The sequence below is a fragment of the Paramisgurnus dabryanus genome, chromosome 23 (genome assembly GCF_030506205.2).
Source record: "Paramisgurnus dabryanus chromosome 23, PD_genome_1.1, whole genome shotgun sequence".
NCBI classification, from domain to species: Eukaryota; Metazoa; Chordata; class Actinopteri; order Cypriniformes; family Cobitidae; genus Paramisgurnus; species Paramisgurnus dabryanus.
The window spans coordinates 21420152-21435147 of NC_133359.1; the positions used below are offsets into that span (position 1 = coordinate 21420152).

Below are 14996 nucleotides of genomic sequence, written 5' to 3' on the forward strand. Positions count from 1 at the left end.
CTTGTCGCCGCTGTGCTTTGTGGCGCTTACGCCTGTATACTCGCCGTGGCTGGCGCCATACAGGTTGACATTTTCCTCTATAGATAAGTGTTATTTCCTCCAGGCGTCAGTGGGGAGAGAGGAGGATATTGCCAGGTATCAGCGAAATGAGAAACAGTAATAACCTGAGGTAAACAAACAGAATACTCTAATCCTCTGAAATGAAACACGCTGGAGATAAAAGCCAGGGCTTTAAAACTTCGACTATTAAAGAAAGTAAATAGGATAAATATAAAGTACATTTTGACTTACTGTACAGCATGCTTATAGAATTACCATTAAAATGTAAAAATTGGATTTGCCACTCTTTCCCTTTCAGCTGATGTCATCAAGGCCTTTTATTATTTTTTTCAAGGATTCCCATTTAAATACCCATTACATAAAAAGCATGTTGAATAAATATAAAGTAGTCTCATTGTTGAATAATCCATTGTCAATAGCAAAAACCGAATATATTTAATTGATGATGTCCATTATTTCTGTCTGTCACCCACCCATCATATACACTGGTTTATCTTAATCCCCCCGTGTGCCAGTAACAGACTAGCAGCGCCATCTCAAACCAGTTAAGCCTTTTTATCCCAGCATGGTAGTCGTTGTGCGTTTCAGACAACAGCAAGCAAACACAGATATCTGCTGTTGCTGTTGAATCTGTCCCCAGAGCGGGTGGGAAAAGTAAATTTGTTTTTATTTAACCGGAGCTGTCCGTTCAGTTCCGCCTCGGTGGGTTAAACCCAGCGGTGAGTCCCGAGGGAATCTGTTACCAGCCTCCTCTGTTTACCTCATTCACCTTTACCAACCTCGATTCCTCTCACATTATTCATAATTCAATCTCACATTTCCACTGTGTAAATACACAACTATTTTTGTCGTGCTTTCCTGCCAGCAAATACACCAATTCATACATTTTGTTTTTAAACCACGAACTTATCATTTCTTCATTTTAAACTGCTCTGCACTGGGATGCTACTTCATTAATATTTTATAGCCAAGCCCCGACTGCTTTTTCCTGGACTTCTGGAATAGATTTGAACATAGTAAAATGTGTTAAATGGAGCTGAGTTTACTACACCCCTAATGGTAGCTAAAAGCATAATCCAGCTGGCCGAAATATTTAGAGTCAACAGAAAACAGCATTCACAGCACATTTAACTTACATTACGTGATGGATTTCAAAGTGAAATAGGGTCGATGAACACTTTGACCAACTTTCAGCCGAGGAATCGGGCCAGTAATCATGCAAAGTCTCCCATTTCATGGCTATATATTACTACGTTATAATCTAAAAGGTAACTTGGTGCCCTAAATATGTTAACCTGCCATTCACATCCAAGAACCTTTTTTTTACACAGCGCCCCTGGTGTTTTGGATGTCTTGTCAGAGAAGGCAGATAAAGGCAGAGCGATCCTTTGGGGTTAAAGCATAGCAAACAGACCATGTGTCCTGCTCACCCATACTGTGAGGGAGTGATTGATTGATGGACAGAGGAATAGATAGAGACACGCATTTGCCGGCTGACCGCTATAGGCATCTGACCTCTCTCTTTACCTGACAGAAATGTGACGAATGAACGCACACACAATTGCAACATGTACTTGAAAACTGGTTCTTCTCAATCATTTAAACGTTAAGATTGAAGCAAGATCGCTTGACTGACCTAATATATTTTAAGTCTATTTAGTTTTTTAGTAATCTAATAATTTAGTAATTGTGACCCGTCACAGAAACCAGTGACACAAGTCGGCAGCACAACTTTCGAGATAATGAAAAAGAAGGGTTTTTTTTCAAAATTATTGATTTTCGTTTTATTGCAGCATCTGTTAGTTGTGACCACGAAGAAGCCTCTCCATGTTTGAGATAGCAGTTTTTGCATATTTAAAAGCATACATTTTGGGGTTGAAATCGGCTTGTTTTTCCGGAGATTCTAGTGTACAGTGGGGGGCGTCATTGTCTGTGTGTATTTACATACTGGATAAGCGGCTTTTGTTTTTGCCCCCGCCCCCAAAGGGCGTGGCTCCTTAATAGTGTCATTAATGACTTACCTTTATGGCGTTCTAAACTCGGAAGACCTCCGTTCATCTTCGAAACACAGTTTAAGATGTTTTAACATTACACTCTAAAAAATGCTGGGTTAAAAACAACCCAATTTGGGTTATTTTGGCAACCCAGCGCTGGGTCAAAAAGGGACGTACCCAGCGTTGGGTTGTTTTAACCCAACTAGTTGGGTTAGATGTTTGACCCAGCATGCTGGGTTGTCATTTTTACCCAATTATGGGTTAAAAATTACTACAGTGCTGGGTTAATGTAAACCAAAATGGGTTGGAAATTTAAATTAATTTTAATTTTAAAATGTTAGTGAAATTTTAGTAATTAAAAGGACTAAAATAACACATCTACAGCAATACAGACTTCAGTAATCAAAATCTGAAAATTTATTTTTGTTATATCAAGTAATCATTTGTGAATACATTTTTTTTCCCCATCACTCCCTCCCCATTGACAAAATTCTATGAAATGCATGAAACCACATTACAAAGATTTAAAATAACTTGAAGAAAATATAAAGTGAAATCTAAAAACAATTCATAACATTTAAGATCTTGAGCATAAGATATCATGTGAGAAATATTCATATCAATTTGTAATTGTACTGTAGAAGAAAAGTACAAGTATTTAGAAGTAATAGTAAATTAAAAAACAACAACAGCATAAAAGAGGCAAGGTCACAGACAGTAATAACCTGTTTGTCAGCAAAAAGTTTCAGAAAAATTACCCTTTTGAAGAAAATATGAATTTGAAATCTTAAAACATTACAAAGCATTAACATCAACATCTTCAGCAGAAGATATCATGTGAGAGAAATACTCACAGTAAGAATCAATTCAAGTGTAATTGTACCGTAGAAGAAAAGTACAAGTATGTAAAGTAATTGTAAATATATAGAATTTGAAATCTTAAAACATGTGAGAAATATTCATATCAATTTGTAATTGTACTGTAGAAGAAAAGTACAAGTATTTAGAAGTAATAGTAAATAAAAACAACAACAACAGCATAAAAGAGGCAAGGTCACAGACAGTAATAACCTGTTTGTCAGCAAAAAGATTCAGAAAAATGACTCTTTTGAAGAAAATATGAATTTGAAATCTTAAAACATTACATAGCATTAACATCAACATCTTCAGCAGAAGATATCATGTGAGAGAAATACTCACAGTAAGAATCAATTCAAGTGCAATTGGACGGTAGAAGAAAAGTACAAGTATGTAAAGTAATTGTAAATATATAGAATTTGAAATCTTAAACATTTCAAAGCATTAACATCAACATCTTCAGCAGAAGATATCATGTGAGAGAAATACTCACAGTAAGAATCAATTCAAGTGTAATTGGACGGTAGAAGAAAAGTACAAGTATGTAAAGTAATTGTAAATATATAGAATTTGAAATCTTAAAACATTTCAAAGCATTAACATCAACATCTTCAGCAGAAGATATCATGTGAGAGAAATACTCACAGTAAGAATCAATTCAAGTGTAATTGTACTGTAGAAGAAAAGTACAAGTATTTAAAGTAATTGAAAATATAAAAAGAACAACAGCATAAAAGAGGCAAGGTCACAGACAGTAATAACAAAAATTACTGTTTGTCAGCAAAAATGAATGCTCGCAAAACTCTTATTGTTGGTGTTTCATCCCCAGAAAGTCCATACACCACAGTCTGTAAAAACTGCCACACTGTGGAACACTGCTTTGGGTAGTCTATATCAAATACGTAGAATGCCTTGAAGCAAACATCAACTGCAGCAAGCAATGTAGTTTGCTCGAGTGCCTCTCCATTTATAATGGCAAAGGCTTGAAAGCACTGGTTGTCTCCAAGCATGAGAACATGCGGAAATTCTGTATCTTTTGATCGCAGGTACTCAGCCATATTGGTCCCAATCTGACAACAAAAAAGAAAAAATTAGAGTGGAAAAAAGATTTGGCATCAATTTAGAACACAAAAATTAAAAACTAATGTAAATACCTTTAGGAACAGTAGAGGCTATGACACACCAAGCCAACCATCGGTCAATGCACTAGTCAGACCCCTGTTGATGTCAATAAATTTTTTTATGTCGACTTGGTGTGTCATGTCCTTAAAGAGTTAGTTCACCGAAAAATAAATACTTAAATTAAATCTGTTCATCATATAAAGCGATCAAGTTTCTTCAGAAAATTTTAAATAAATACAGTAGATTCATATGAATTACTTTCACAAACTTTTTATTAACTTTTTGTAGCATCAAAATTGCCTATGTCAATAGTGAGACAGAAAGCTCTTATATTTCATTAGAAATATCGTCATTCCATTCCGAAAATGAACAAAAGTCTTAAAGGTTTGGAACGACAGGAAGGTGAGTAATTGATGACAGAATTTTCATTTTTGGGTGACACTACTGTATTTTTTCACTCAAAAATTACATTAAAAACATTACTAGATTTGTGATGTTGATAATTGTTAAAATGTGTCAGTCTGTGAAAAGAGTCCATACAAAATATAATAAATACTTAAATCATGTAGTTTTAGCAATGGCTGTCAACTTACAGGTTTTATGTCTATAAAGGACTTCCGGGTTTCTATGAAAGTTGGTTTAAACGTTTTCCTTCCAATCTTGTACACAGATGTTGGAAGGACTACAGGAAGTACTTGCAAGGCGACATCACTCTGCTTCTCTTTAGAATACAATGAAAATATGTTCACAATAATCACTCAAAAAAAAAAACTTCATAAAACTGCAATAAAATCTGACTAAAATAAATCTGGATGTATTACATTCATTTATTAATTGTGTTACAAAAAAAGTTAACAAAATAAAAATGGAAATTGTCATGACAAACAGTGATTGTAAACAGGGAAAATCTCTTGTAACAGTGTTCTTAATAACCATTACCTGCTGACATCAATTCTACACCGGAAAGTAGATCAAGAGATTGTTTCTCTCTGCTGGCAAACTGCAGAATCTTATCCTTAAACACAGGTACCCAATTTTCGGTGAGCTTTGAAGCGGAGTCTGGATTCAAAATTAAGAAATCCTGGGATATCTAAAAAATACAAGACAAAGGCCAACATGGCAAACATAGTTGTAAAACAACAAGAAAAAAAAAAATACTTAGCCAATGTTTACATTCCTTAAATTTAAACCCACCATGCCTGGAGTGTCGAGGAGACGTGGATACTCCTTGAAAATTTCCCTGATTGTCTTTGTTCCATTGTCACGAATCCATTTGGCCCTATGGATAGACGTCTCCTTCATGTACTGCTCAACCTGACTTAGTGGCCAGATATTATTTTTAAGCCACTCTGTCATTTGAGTTGCTCTTTCTACATCTACATTTGACTCTGTTGAGAACAGAAATGTAAATCACAAACAGGATTTTTGAATGGGAAAATACACTTTATTGCCAAAAGTTTAAAGGCCTCGCTCGTAGCCTCCACTCTAATTCATCCCAACGATTTTCTATTGGATTGAGGTCAGGACTCTGTGCAGGTCACTCATTCATGTAGGGCCCTATAAAATCAGTTTTATTTTTTCCCAATTTCCGTTTTTCCGCTCGCTAGAAATGCATGAAACTGAACAAATACATGAGGATTTGTGTTTGGACTTTGGACAGATGCGAGAGCGTGTGCATGTGAGACAGGTGCAGTGAGACAGATGTGGATGAGTATCTTTGCGCTCACAGTGAACAGAATTTTGACAAAACTTACAAAATAACAGTTCTCCGGTCACATAAAAGTCATGTGGGAACTGCTCGGAACTAAGTGCTTAGCATTGAATTTCTTAATTTTTTTCAGTGACGAAAGCAGAGTCGTGGAGAGCCGCTTCGCCATGGTTTCAGTGTTTTGGAGGGGGTCTGAAACGACGGGAGGGGTGTGTCGCCCAGATTTACTTCCCCCGGTCTGCATTTCCCCCAGACATACGTTATTCTCCCACACAAAAACAGAATTTTATTCAAAATATGTAAAATTCAGCGAAATTCCACGTTAACACTAGATTCCGTGTTAATTTACCAATTACGCGATTCCGTCCGCGATTCCGTGATCCCAGAAATTATAGGGTCCTATTCATGTCTTTATGGACCTTGCTTTGTGCACAGTCATGTTGGAACAGGAAGGGTCCATCCCCAAACTGTTCCGACAAAGTTGGGAGCATGAAATTGTCCAAAATGTTGTGGTATGATGAAGCATTAAAAGTTAAGAGACTAAAATTTTGTTAAAGCTGTCTGCATGCTTAGGTGATTGATTTTATACACCTAAGGCCATGGAAGTGATTGGAAGACCTGAATTCAATGATTTGGAGGGGTTTTTGGCAATATAGTGTATGTTAAGCTGAGGTGTACACAGACACACACATATACATACACATACATTATATAAAAAAATATTATTATTAATCACCAAAATTAGAAACAAATTTCTTAATTCCAGTGGTGGACAGTAACAAAGTAAATGTAATTCGTTACTGTACTTAAGTAGTTTTTTCGCGTATCTGTACTCAAGTACTTTTATTTTGGGAGACTTTTACTTTTACTTTACTACATTTTAAAGTCAAATATCTTACTTTTTACTCCACTACATTTTAAATAATCGGTAGTTCCTTTTTATTTATCAGTGGATAAAAAACGTAACTGGGCAAACTAAAGCTGCACAAAAAAAATAATATGCACACGTGATGCGTCAAACCACCAATCAGGGTACAGCATGCGCTTCGTTTTGAACTTGTTTTGGTTGCCGCGCTGTTTCACGTAAGCTATGCGAGTCACGCGAGTGCAGCAGCCAGCAAATGTATAGTTTGGAAAATGAAACTGCATTCAAAAACAACGGAGGAGATAACTGACCCGTCACAACAACAATGGCCTTATTTACGCGAGTTTTTTTAAGTCCTTGAATAAAAGAACGAGTCCTTCGTGTCTTCTCTGCCTGCCTTGAAACTGTGCTATTTCGTTTTAAAAGAATACTCTTTCAATCTAAGGAAACGCGTAGAGGTAAGCCATTTTTATTCTGGTTATATTTTTAAATGAGCAATCTTAACAGTAGCTTGCAGAAAACTGTTAATTGTGTTGCTAAAATATATACGACGTTATCATGAATGAACTTTAAGCTATGCAGGCTGAAGCTATTTTTAGCCGTACAGTTAGCTGTTTCACTTAAATTCATTGTATTTGAAGCTCAGTGTTCTGTTATTTTGAAATGACAATTAATCACTATCAACACTGTTGTAAAATATAAATGACATTTTGACTAGCCATGCAGTGTATGATGCTTAAACAGTCAGGTGGATTGGAGTGCTCCCTATTAACTGAGATTGTTATTAATATTTTCAAAAGTTTGGCTTCCAAAATATATAAATACATTTAATTATGTATTACAATATACATATGACATGCTAAACCACATGAAACGTTTCTGAAATTATATTCTGTAAGGCTTGTTTTATTTGTCAAAGAGAGGGAGACTGATTTCTAGATAACGTTATGTATATGTTTTGAAAACTATTGTGAACCTGTGCTTAAGTCAAGTTTTTATTACACACAAACTGATAAATTATTTAACAAATAAATCTTGAAATGAGACTTACTGCTCTGTAAATCCTGTTATTTGATTTGATGCTAAAGGAAATTTTTTGTTTTTAAGGTTTTAGGCTTATGATAATTTTAATAGACATCAGTGTCTGATTTATTAATGTCCTTTTATTAATTGATTGGTTAGCCAAGAGAGTTATTTCACATAATTTGAGTTTTGTGACAAAAATGATACGGCCATAATAAATCACAGTACTTTTGTACTTAAGTACATTTTGAGGCAGATACTTTTGTACTTTTACTCAAGTAAAAATTTTAAAGCAAGTACTTCTACTTTTACTTGAGTAATATTTTACCCTGGGTATCTTTACTTTTACTCAAGTACACGATTTGTGTAATTCGTCCACCACTGCTTAATTCGCAAAGTTTTTATGCTCGCTTGAGGTGGTTTTTGACTAGTACAAAAACAAGTTGCAATGCAAATAATGGGAGATGAAAAACGCATTTGCTGATTAAATTCTGACATTTGATAACATTAAACCCACATGAGGGCTCTTTTTAGAGAACCAAATAATTTGGTTCAGCTCAGTAATAGGAGTCGTTAATATATATTAGACACAGATATACGTACATACCTGGCAAAATAAAACTACAGCTATCTCTCGGGTTATTTGGAGAAACTCGATTTTCTCTTCCTTTTCTGACCCTTTTGCGCACGTTCCGAAGACGCTCCTCCAGGAAGCCAGTAGCAGGTCTGTGGTATCGACCTGGACTAAACCATGCTTCCTTGGGTTTAAAGAAAACTGTATTAAAAAGTGCAACACTGGCCCCATTTACACGAGTATGAATGTGATTAAAGCAGTGTTCCCATCCCTGTTCCTGGTGGCACACTAGCATTACACATTTCTGAGCTTTTCCTAATCAAATACCTGATTCAACTCATCAGCTCGTTAGTAGAGACTCCAAGACCAAAAATACATGTGTCAGATTAAGTGCACGCACTAAGATGATAGACGCATATATCAACTCTTCTTAGTTAAGGTAATAACATAGTTTAATATGACAAAACGATGGAGTATCCCTTTAAGCACAGGTTTAAAAACAGCAATTATTTCATACTTCTAAGTTCAGAAATACAGAAGTCCATATAAATACAGCAAAATCACATCCCTGTGTTAGACACTGTACTCACATAGCCTTTGCCCTGGCAATCCTTAAGGCATGGAAATTGTTCAACTACTGATGAAGCCAGGGTAACTTTTGTACTTGCACTTGGGCTAAAAGAAACAATTTTATATTTTGAATGTTAACAATAGTACAAATGTACACACCAAGATATTTAATATATCCAAAAATATTTTAGTATTAAAATGTTTCACTTTAATTTGTATTGAAAATGTGTACTTACTTTTCTCCAAAGCGTTCAATAAGATGTGACACCAAGATCCGAACCATGGCTTGTCTCTCATTAAGTGAAATGCAGTTCTTAGTTTCAATAGTATCTACAATACCTCTGCCATTGGGTGTTGCAAGAAGGATGTCTCTTACATTCTAAAAAAAATTGTTTAAAAGAAAACATATTACAAATTTCTTTAATTTAATGCAAAAAAAAGAGAGAGACAACGCCTTTTCCAGCAACAGTCCGAAAACAAGAAATCAATAAACACAAACTTACAAATGTGGGTACTTGCTCCAGAGATATCCTTTGCTGCTGCTGCTCCCTTGATATAGTAGGTGAAATAGTAGGTGTAGTTGCACGCTCTTCATTTGATTCCTTTAATAGAAAAATTTAATAGTAATGCACATGTATGCATTTTTACAGTATGTTAGGTCTGCACAATATATTGTTTCAGCAAAGATCTCATGATTTGCACATTCACAATTCTGTTAATTTGACTAAACCATTATTTTCAGTGAAACTTACCAGATTTATACGATGTCATCAAATTGAGAAACCCTCTCAATGTATTGTGATGTGCACATGATGACTTAATTGATATTTATATTAATAGAATATTGTGTACAACTGCAAGAGGTAGTATTCGGTAGAAGGTGTAGACAAGCATAATTTAAACCAAGCATTCTCAACCCTGGTCCTCGAGGACCACCGACCGGCAGAGTTTAGGCTTATTCGACTTCATGCGGCGCCGCAAGAACCGACAGCCGGATGACGTCAAAGTTCCGCTAAAGCGATTTAAAAGCAAACTCATTTGTATGATTTCGCGAATCGCTCTGGCGGTACTTTGACGTCATCCGGCTTGTGACCCGCATGAAGTCGAACAAGCCTATAAACTCTAACCAAAAAATCAAACAAACCTGAGCCAGTTTATTAAGCCTTTCAGGATTATTGGAAAGCTACAGGCAGGTGACTTTGATCAAGTTTGGACCTAAACTCTGCAGTACAGTGGCCCTTGAGGACCAGGGTTGAGAAAACTTGCTTTAATGTTGTTTTTGATCCCCCTCCCCCACCTAAAATAGTCTGTATCTCAGAGAAACGTAATGATTATTCTCATGCTCCTTAAAGGACATCACAACATGTAGAGGGTGGTGATCATCAACGGAATGAATGTCCACCAAATCAAGTGCAGAAGAAGGAGACACCGAGAAGGCAAAAAAATGTCTGTCAAATCCAACTGTGTCCCATTTTTTCACAATGAATTTAACTTTGGAGTCAATGAGCACAATGCTCTGAATGGTTGCAAACTGGGGCTCACCATCAGCAGAGTGAGACACAAAAAGTGTCATTCCTGACCTATAAGTAGTTCCTTTGCATTTTATCCAAGATGGCAAATAGACATCTGAGAACAATGGAATTCCCTCAAAACCACATTTCACTTTCTCAAAACCCTCTATAGATCCCAGGAGTGTGGTGTATCCTGGACCAACTTCAAAGTCATGCGAAAACATCTTCCCAGAGAGCAGGGTGTAGCACAACATCATCTGGTGTCTGAAAGCTTGCGTCTTACAGATATTGCGGAAATTGCAGGTTACATGGCTTAGTCTTTTGAAAAAGCCATGCTTTGCCTCAAAACGCATGCACCAGAACTGAACCAAAGGTCCAAGTTTCCTGATGGCCCCAGGATAATGAAGCATAAAGTGGTGTTTTGGCTTAAAATGCCTGTCTGGATAAAGCTCCAAAAACAGCATATGGTGTTCCTCAATCAGATGCTGCAAAAATGTAGCTGCCTCTGCAGTCAAGGCTGGAGAGAAAATAAACTCCATACAGCCAAGTAGTGAAAGTAGTAGTTCCCAGTGTTTCTCACCTTCTGGAATCAAATCTCCAATCATAAGAGGCAACAGCCTTAGAAGGCACCACATCTGTGCTGCTGTTTGTCTCATGGACCCATCAGGGTTTTTAAGGTCCTGAGGTTTGATTGCAGATGGCTTGTTGTGACTATCAGAAAAACCATAGTCAAAGCTTGTCAGTCTATTATTCAGCTGATCAAGTGTCAAGACTTTTTGTTCAATCAAAGAATTGATAACAAGTTTGGTTTCATAACCGCCAACCCCTTCCAGTATGTCATGCATGACATCTGGAGTTACGTTGTCAGTTACATGATAGAACTGCAGTTTATTGAGTGAACACTCTCTTTTGATGCCAGTTTCAGTTGGGTTATTCTGAAGCAGATCAGAGTGGTAGTTAACCCTGTTGCGCATTACTGACAGATCCTCAACTGTTTGTTCTCTCAAAACCTCTCTTTGTACCCGACACCATCGACACACACTTTTCCCTGAGAAGCTTTCTGTGTAGCCTAGGATGCTATTAAGACCCAAGTTATCCCCACAAACCTGTGCGACTCCTGCTTTGACAGTGCCCTTGAAATGTTTTGTGACAACGTGTATTCCTTCAAATTCCAGATCTTTAATGTCAGACACAATTGGATCTAAGACAGCATTGATTCCATATGTTTTTACATCGTCTGTCTTGTACACTGCCAACAAGAAGTGAGAGTTTAGGCTGGAAAGATACTCAGGATGCAAGCATTTAAGAGTAAAATAAATGAAACCTAGCTTGTGAACTGAGGTTTTTGATCCAAGTGGATTGACCATCTCACAATCATCATTGTAAATGACAAGAGGAATGGACAACTCCTTAGAAAAGAGTTCATTGGTTTTAAAGAGTGTGCCATCTTTAAAATCTGCAAGACCTGTGCTTTCTTGATTTTGCCACTCAAAGATTTTCTCCATTGTTCCAGGACTTTCCAAAACCTGCTTCAGCAAAGGCTTTAGAGGAACACGCTGAAAAGTGTCTCGGACTGCCACTTGTCTAACAGTTCCCGTCAATGTGTCTCTCTGTTGAGTGTATGAAAAGCCAGGGAGAGGTACTTCCTCTGGCTGCACAAAGCATCCAGACTGAGTAAAATACTGCATTTGTTTGTACTCTGACTCAAATCCCTGAAATGGTTGAGTCGCACGTGCAAAATGTTCTAAGAGTTTCTGGGCTCCAGGACTCTCGCTCTGGCCTATCTCTCTTAAAAAAGAGACTGTGTTTCTCTTTAGAGATCCAACAACATCACTGATAAGGCTGGATGTGTGATCTACCACAAAATTAACAGTACTCAACGTCTGGGAGGAATTTGACCGTAATTTCGCTAAAAACAAAGCTACTCTGTCTTGTATACTTTCTTCCTCTAACTCATCAAATTGTTCTTCAGCAATTTCATCACAGTCCTCATCACACTGCTCAACAGCATCTAAAACTGAATTTGATACATTATCGGGCTCAACCAAAGGGGTTTCCTCCATTTCATTTCCAATGTCATTAACATGCTCCAGTAGGTGTCTTCTAAATGATCTAATAATACTGAATGTGCGATGACATCCAGCTTGAGCACACTGAAAGTAACTAGATGTAGAAAATACATGATGTACAACCCTCAAATGTGAAAATAAAGCTTTGATATTAGGCCCCAAAGACCTTTTGCATTTAAAGCAGATGAACCCCATGCTTTCTACACCTAATACCTTGTACTTACATCAAGTGCCTTCTTGAGGTACTTCTTGAATTTTAAACGAAGTCCAATAATGGGGATAAGAGAGGTCAGTGTGACATCATCTAAAAGAAGGAGGGTTTCTTGATCAATCTTCTCAGCTGTAAGAGAAAAAAAATATGCAGAACATAAGTATTTGGATGGAGACAGGGCTCGACATTAAGGCTTGTCTGCAACAAGTGGATTTTTTGTAGGACAAGTGTAGGAAAAAAATTAGTTGCCTGACTGGACAAGTTAAATTTAAAACAAAATAAAATGGCATGTTACTTAACATTATGTGCCGTTAACGACAAAGCAGAATGCGCAGCGCAAACACAGAGCGGAACGTGCACACACACTTACACCTTACTGTTACTACACAAGCTGCGTGCGCATGAGGGTTAATCTAATTGTTACCCTCAAAATTTTCATCGAATCGTGAGGCAAGTGAAAATTCAAACCTTTTCTAAAAATACACTTGTTTGAACAGCAGATTTGATAAATTCAACAAAGTCAATTTGTAATTTCTACACTACTTTTTCAGTTTTAAAGTGTGCAAGTGGCTTACGATTACAATGAACCCTGTAAAATATTACTACATACCTTCAAATGTGGGAATTAACTCTTCAAGATTCCATTCTATTAGTTTAGCTTTCACATATTCGTCCATCTAAGAGAAAATAACAGATAAATACATTTTATGACAAAATTATGTACATCCCAATTCAATCAAGTTTCCCAATTCCCAATCAAGTGGCATTGAGCTCTCATCAAGAAAAAGCATCTTATTTTAAGAATTGTTTGATATTTTTACTGAAAACAAGACAAAAATACTAAGAAATTTTTTCTTAAAAATCATTTTTTGCAGTGTATTTTACAAATTCCATTTGTATATTACAAATACCACCCATCTTTGCACGCCTTTAAATATGTATAGCAATAGCAGCTCCAGTTCCATAAAAGCACTAAACCCAATTAATAGCAGGTAGAAAAGAGTGAGAGTTGACACAACAAACACTTCTAGAACGTGTTATTTATTAATAAATAAAACTGTATAATCCACACTTATGAATCCTAAAACAAGCTTCATGCAATTGGCAAAATTTGCCATTGAATTGCTGACTTTTTACAAAATACAAGTGCTGTTTACAGTAATTTTGAAAAATGATTATTACTTCCAGTACTTACAGTGAAATATTCACTATACATTCACTGAACTAAAGTATGATTACAGTAATAGAGATTTTTAACATTATCTGTGAAGTGTGTTGTTATATACATTAAACATTTATTTTTCTGTAAGCAGATCTCCTGGATTGTTTGATTTTGCTTGAAGAGAAATGATACGTTTTGAAACAGACAACCAACGAAAAATATACGAATCAGATACACTCTCGTAGTCACAGAGCAAAGAGTGCAATTATTTTATTGCGGCTATATCACCATAATTTTGTGTTTTTGTCTCAGTTTTATCAAGGGGTATCTATCTAAACTTGTGTTTTGAAAGCAGTTCTGCTTACCGCAGGCACTATACTCACTTCTCCCTCGTCTCTCTCCCTCTCCTCACACTTTGCGTGCTGGTGCTGCCAGTGCCACCACCGCCACCATCATCATCATCATCAGCAACGCGAGTTGAAGGTCCTGCATTTTTTTAACATTTGTGTTTTTTAACACATTTTGCCGCGTCTGCCCGAGGAGCCTGTTTCTTTTTGTCGCGCAGTTTTGCTCCATTTCTCTCTCTCTCTCTCTATTTAGACACGTGAACAGACCGACGATGCACGCATGCTTGCACAGAGACGAAAGCGGTGATTGGGCCAGCTTAATGTCAGTAAAAAAATAACCAATGGGCTGCTGCTTAAATGTGAGTGGGCCGGTCTATCTAGGAAAAAAAAGGACGATGACTGGGCTGGTCAGTCATTGGGCCAGCTTAATGTCGTTTAAAAAAATTAACCAATGGGCTGCTGCTTAAATGTTAGTGGGCCGGTCTTTCTAGAAAATAAAGGCGCTAACTGGGCTGCTCTGACAAAGATGTTATGAGATGTATCGGCCCCGAAAGTACGTCGGCCCAGTTTGTCAGATGGCCAGTCCGCCCCTGAGTATGAGACACATTTGCGCAACTCTCTCTAAAGTTTACACATCAAGCGTTTTAATCTTTGAAGGGCACAGTGAGGATCATGTCTGTTTGGAGCTGTACCGAACACAATCAACCGCATGCGCGTCTGTGCGTTCAGAATGCTGCTCACTTGTAAGATCACTTGAATGTTGAAATTTGCAAGCCTTTGAAACACGTGCAAATGATCTTGCAAATGAACTTTCCTTATTTAATTTTGCGTATTTATCCGCGAATCGCATGCGAACCGAACCGTGGGTCAACTGCGATCCGTCACAGCAGCTAATAACTGATAGATAACTGATTTAGTTTTA

At 36.9% G+C, this 14996-nt stretch overlaps 1 protein-coding gene across 1 annotated transcript; it reads right to left on the minus strand.

Moving 5' to 3' along the window:
• Positions 1-2537: 2537 nt before the first annotated feature.
• LOC135781757 (uncharacterized) lies at positions 2538-13629 on the minus strand. The gene is made up of 10 exons (XM_065292331.2): positions 13176-13629; positions 12579-12694; positions 9278-9376; positions 9011-9153; positions 8795-8879; positions 8238-8388; positions 5229-5422; positions 4974-5124; positions 4628-4755; positions 2538-3982 (listed from the first exon to the last, which is right to left on the minus strand). Exons 1-10 carry the CDS (start codon positions 13240-13242, stop codon positions 3680-3682), a joined length of 1437 nt encoding a protein of 478 aa, XP_065148403.1. The 5' UTR covers positions 13243-13629; the 3' UTR covers positions 2538-3679.
• Positions 13630-14996: the final 1367 nt, after the last annotated feature.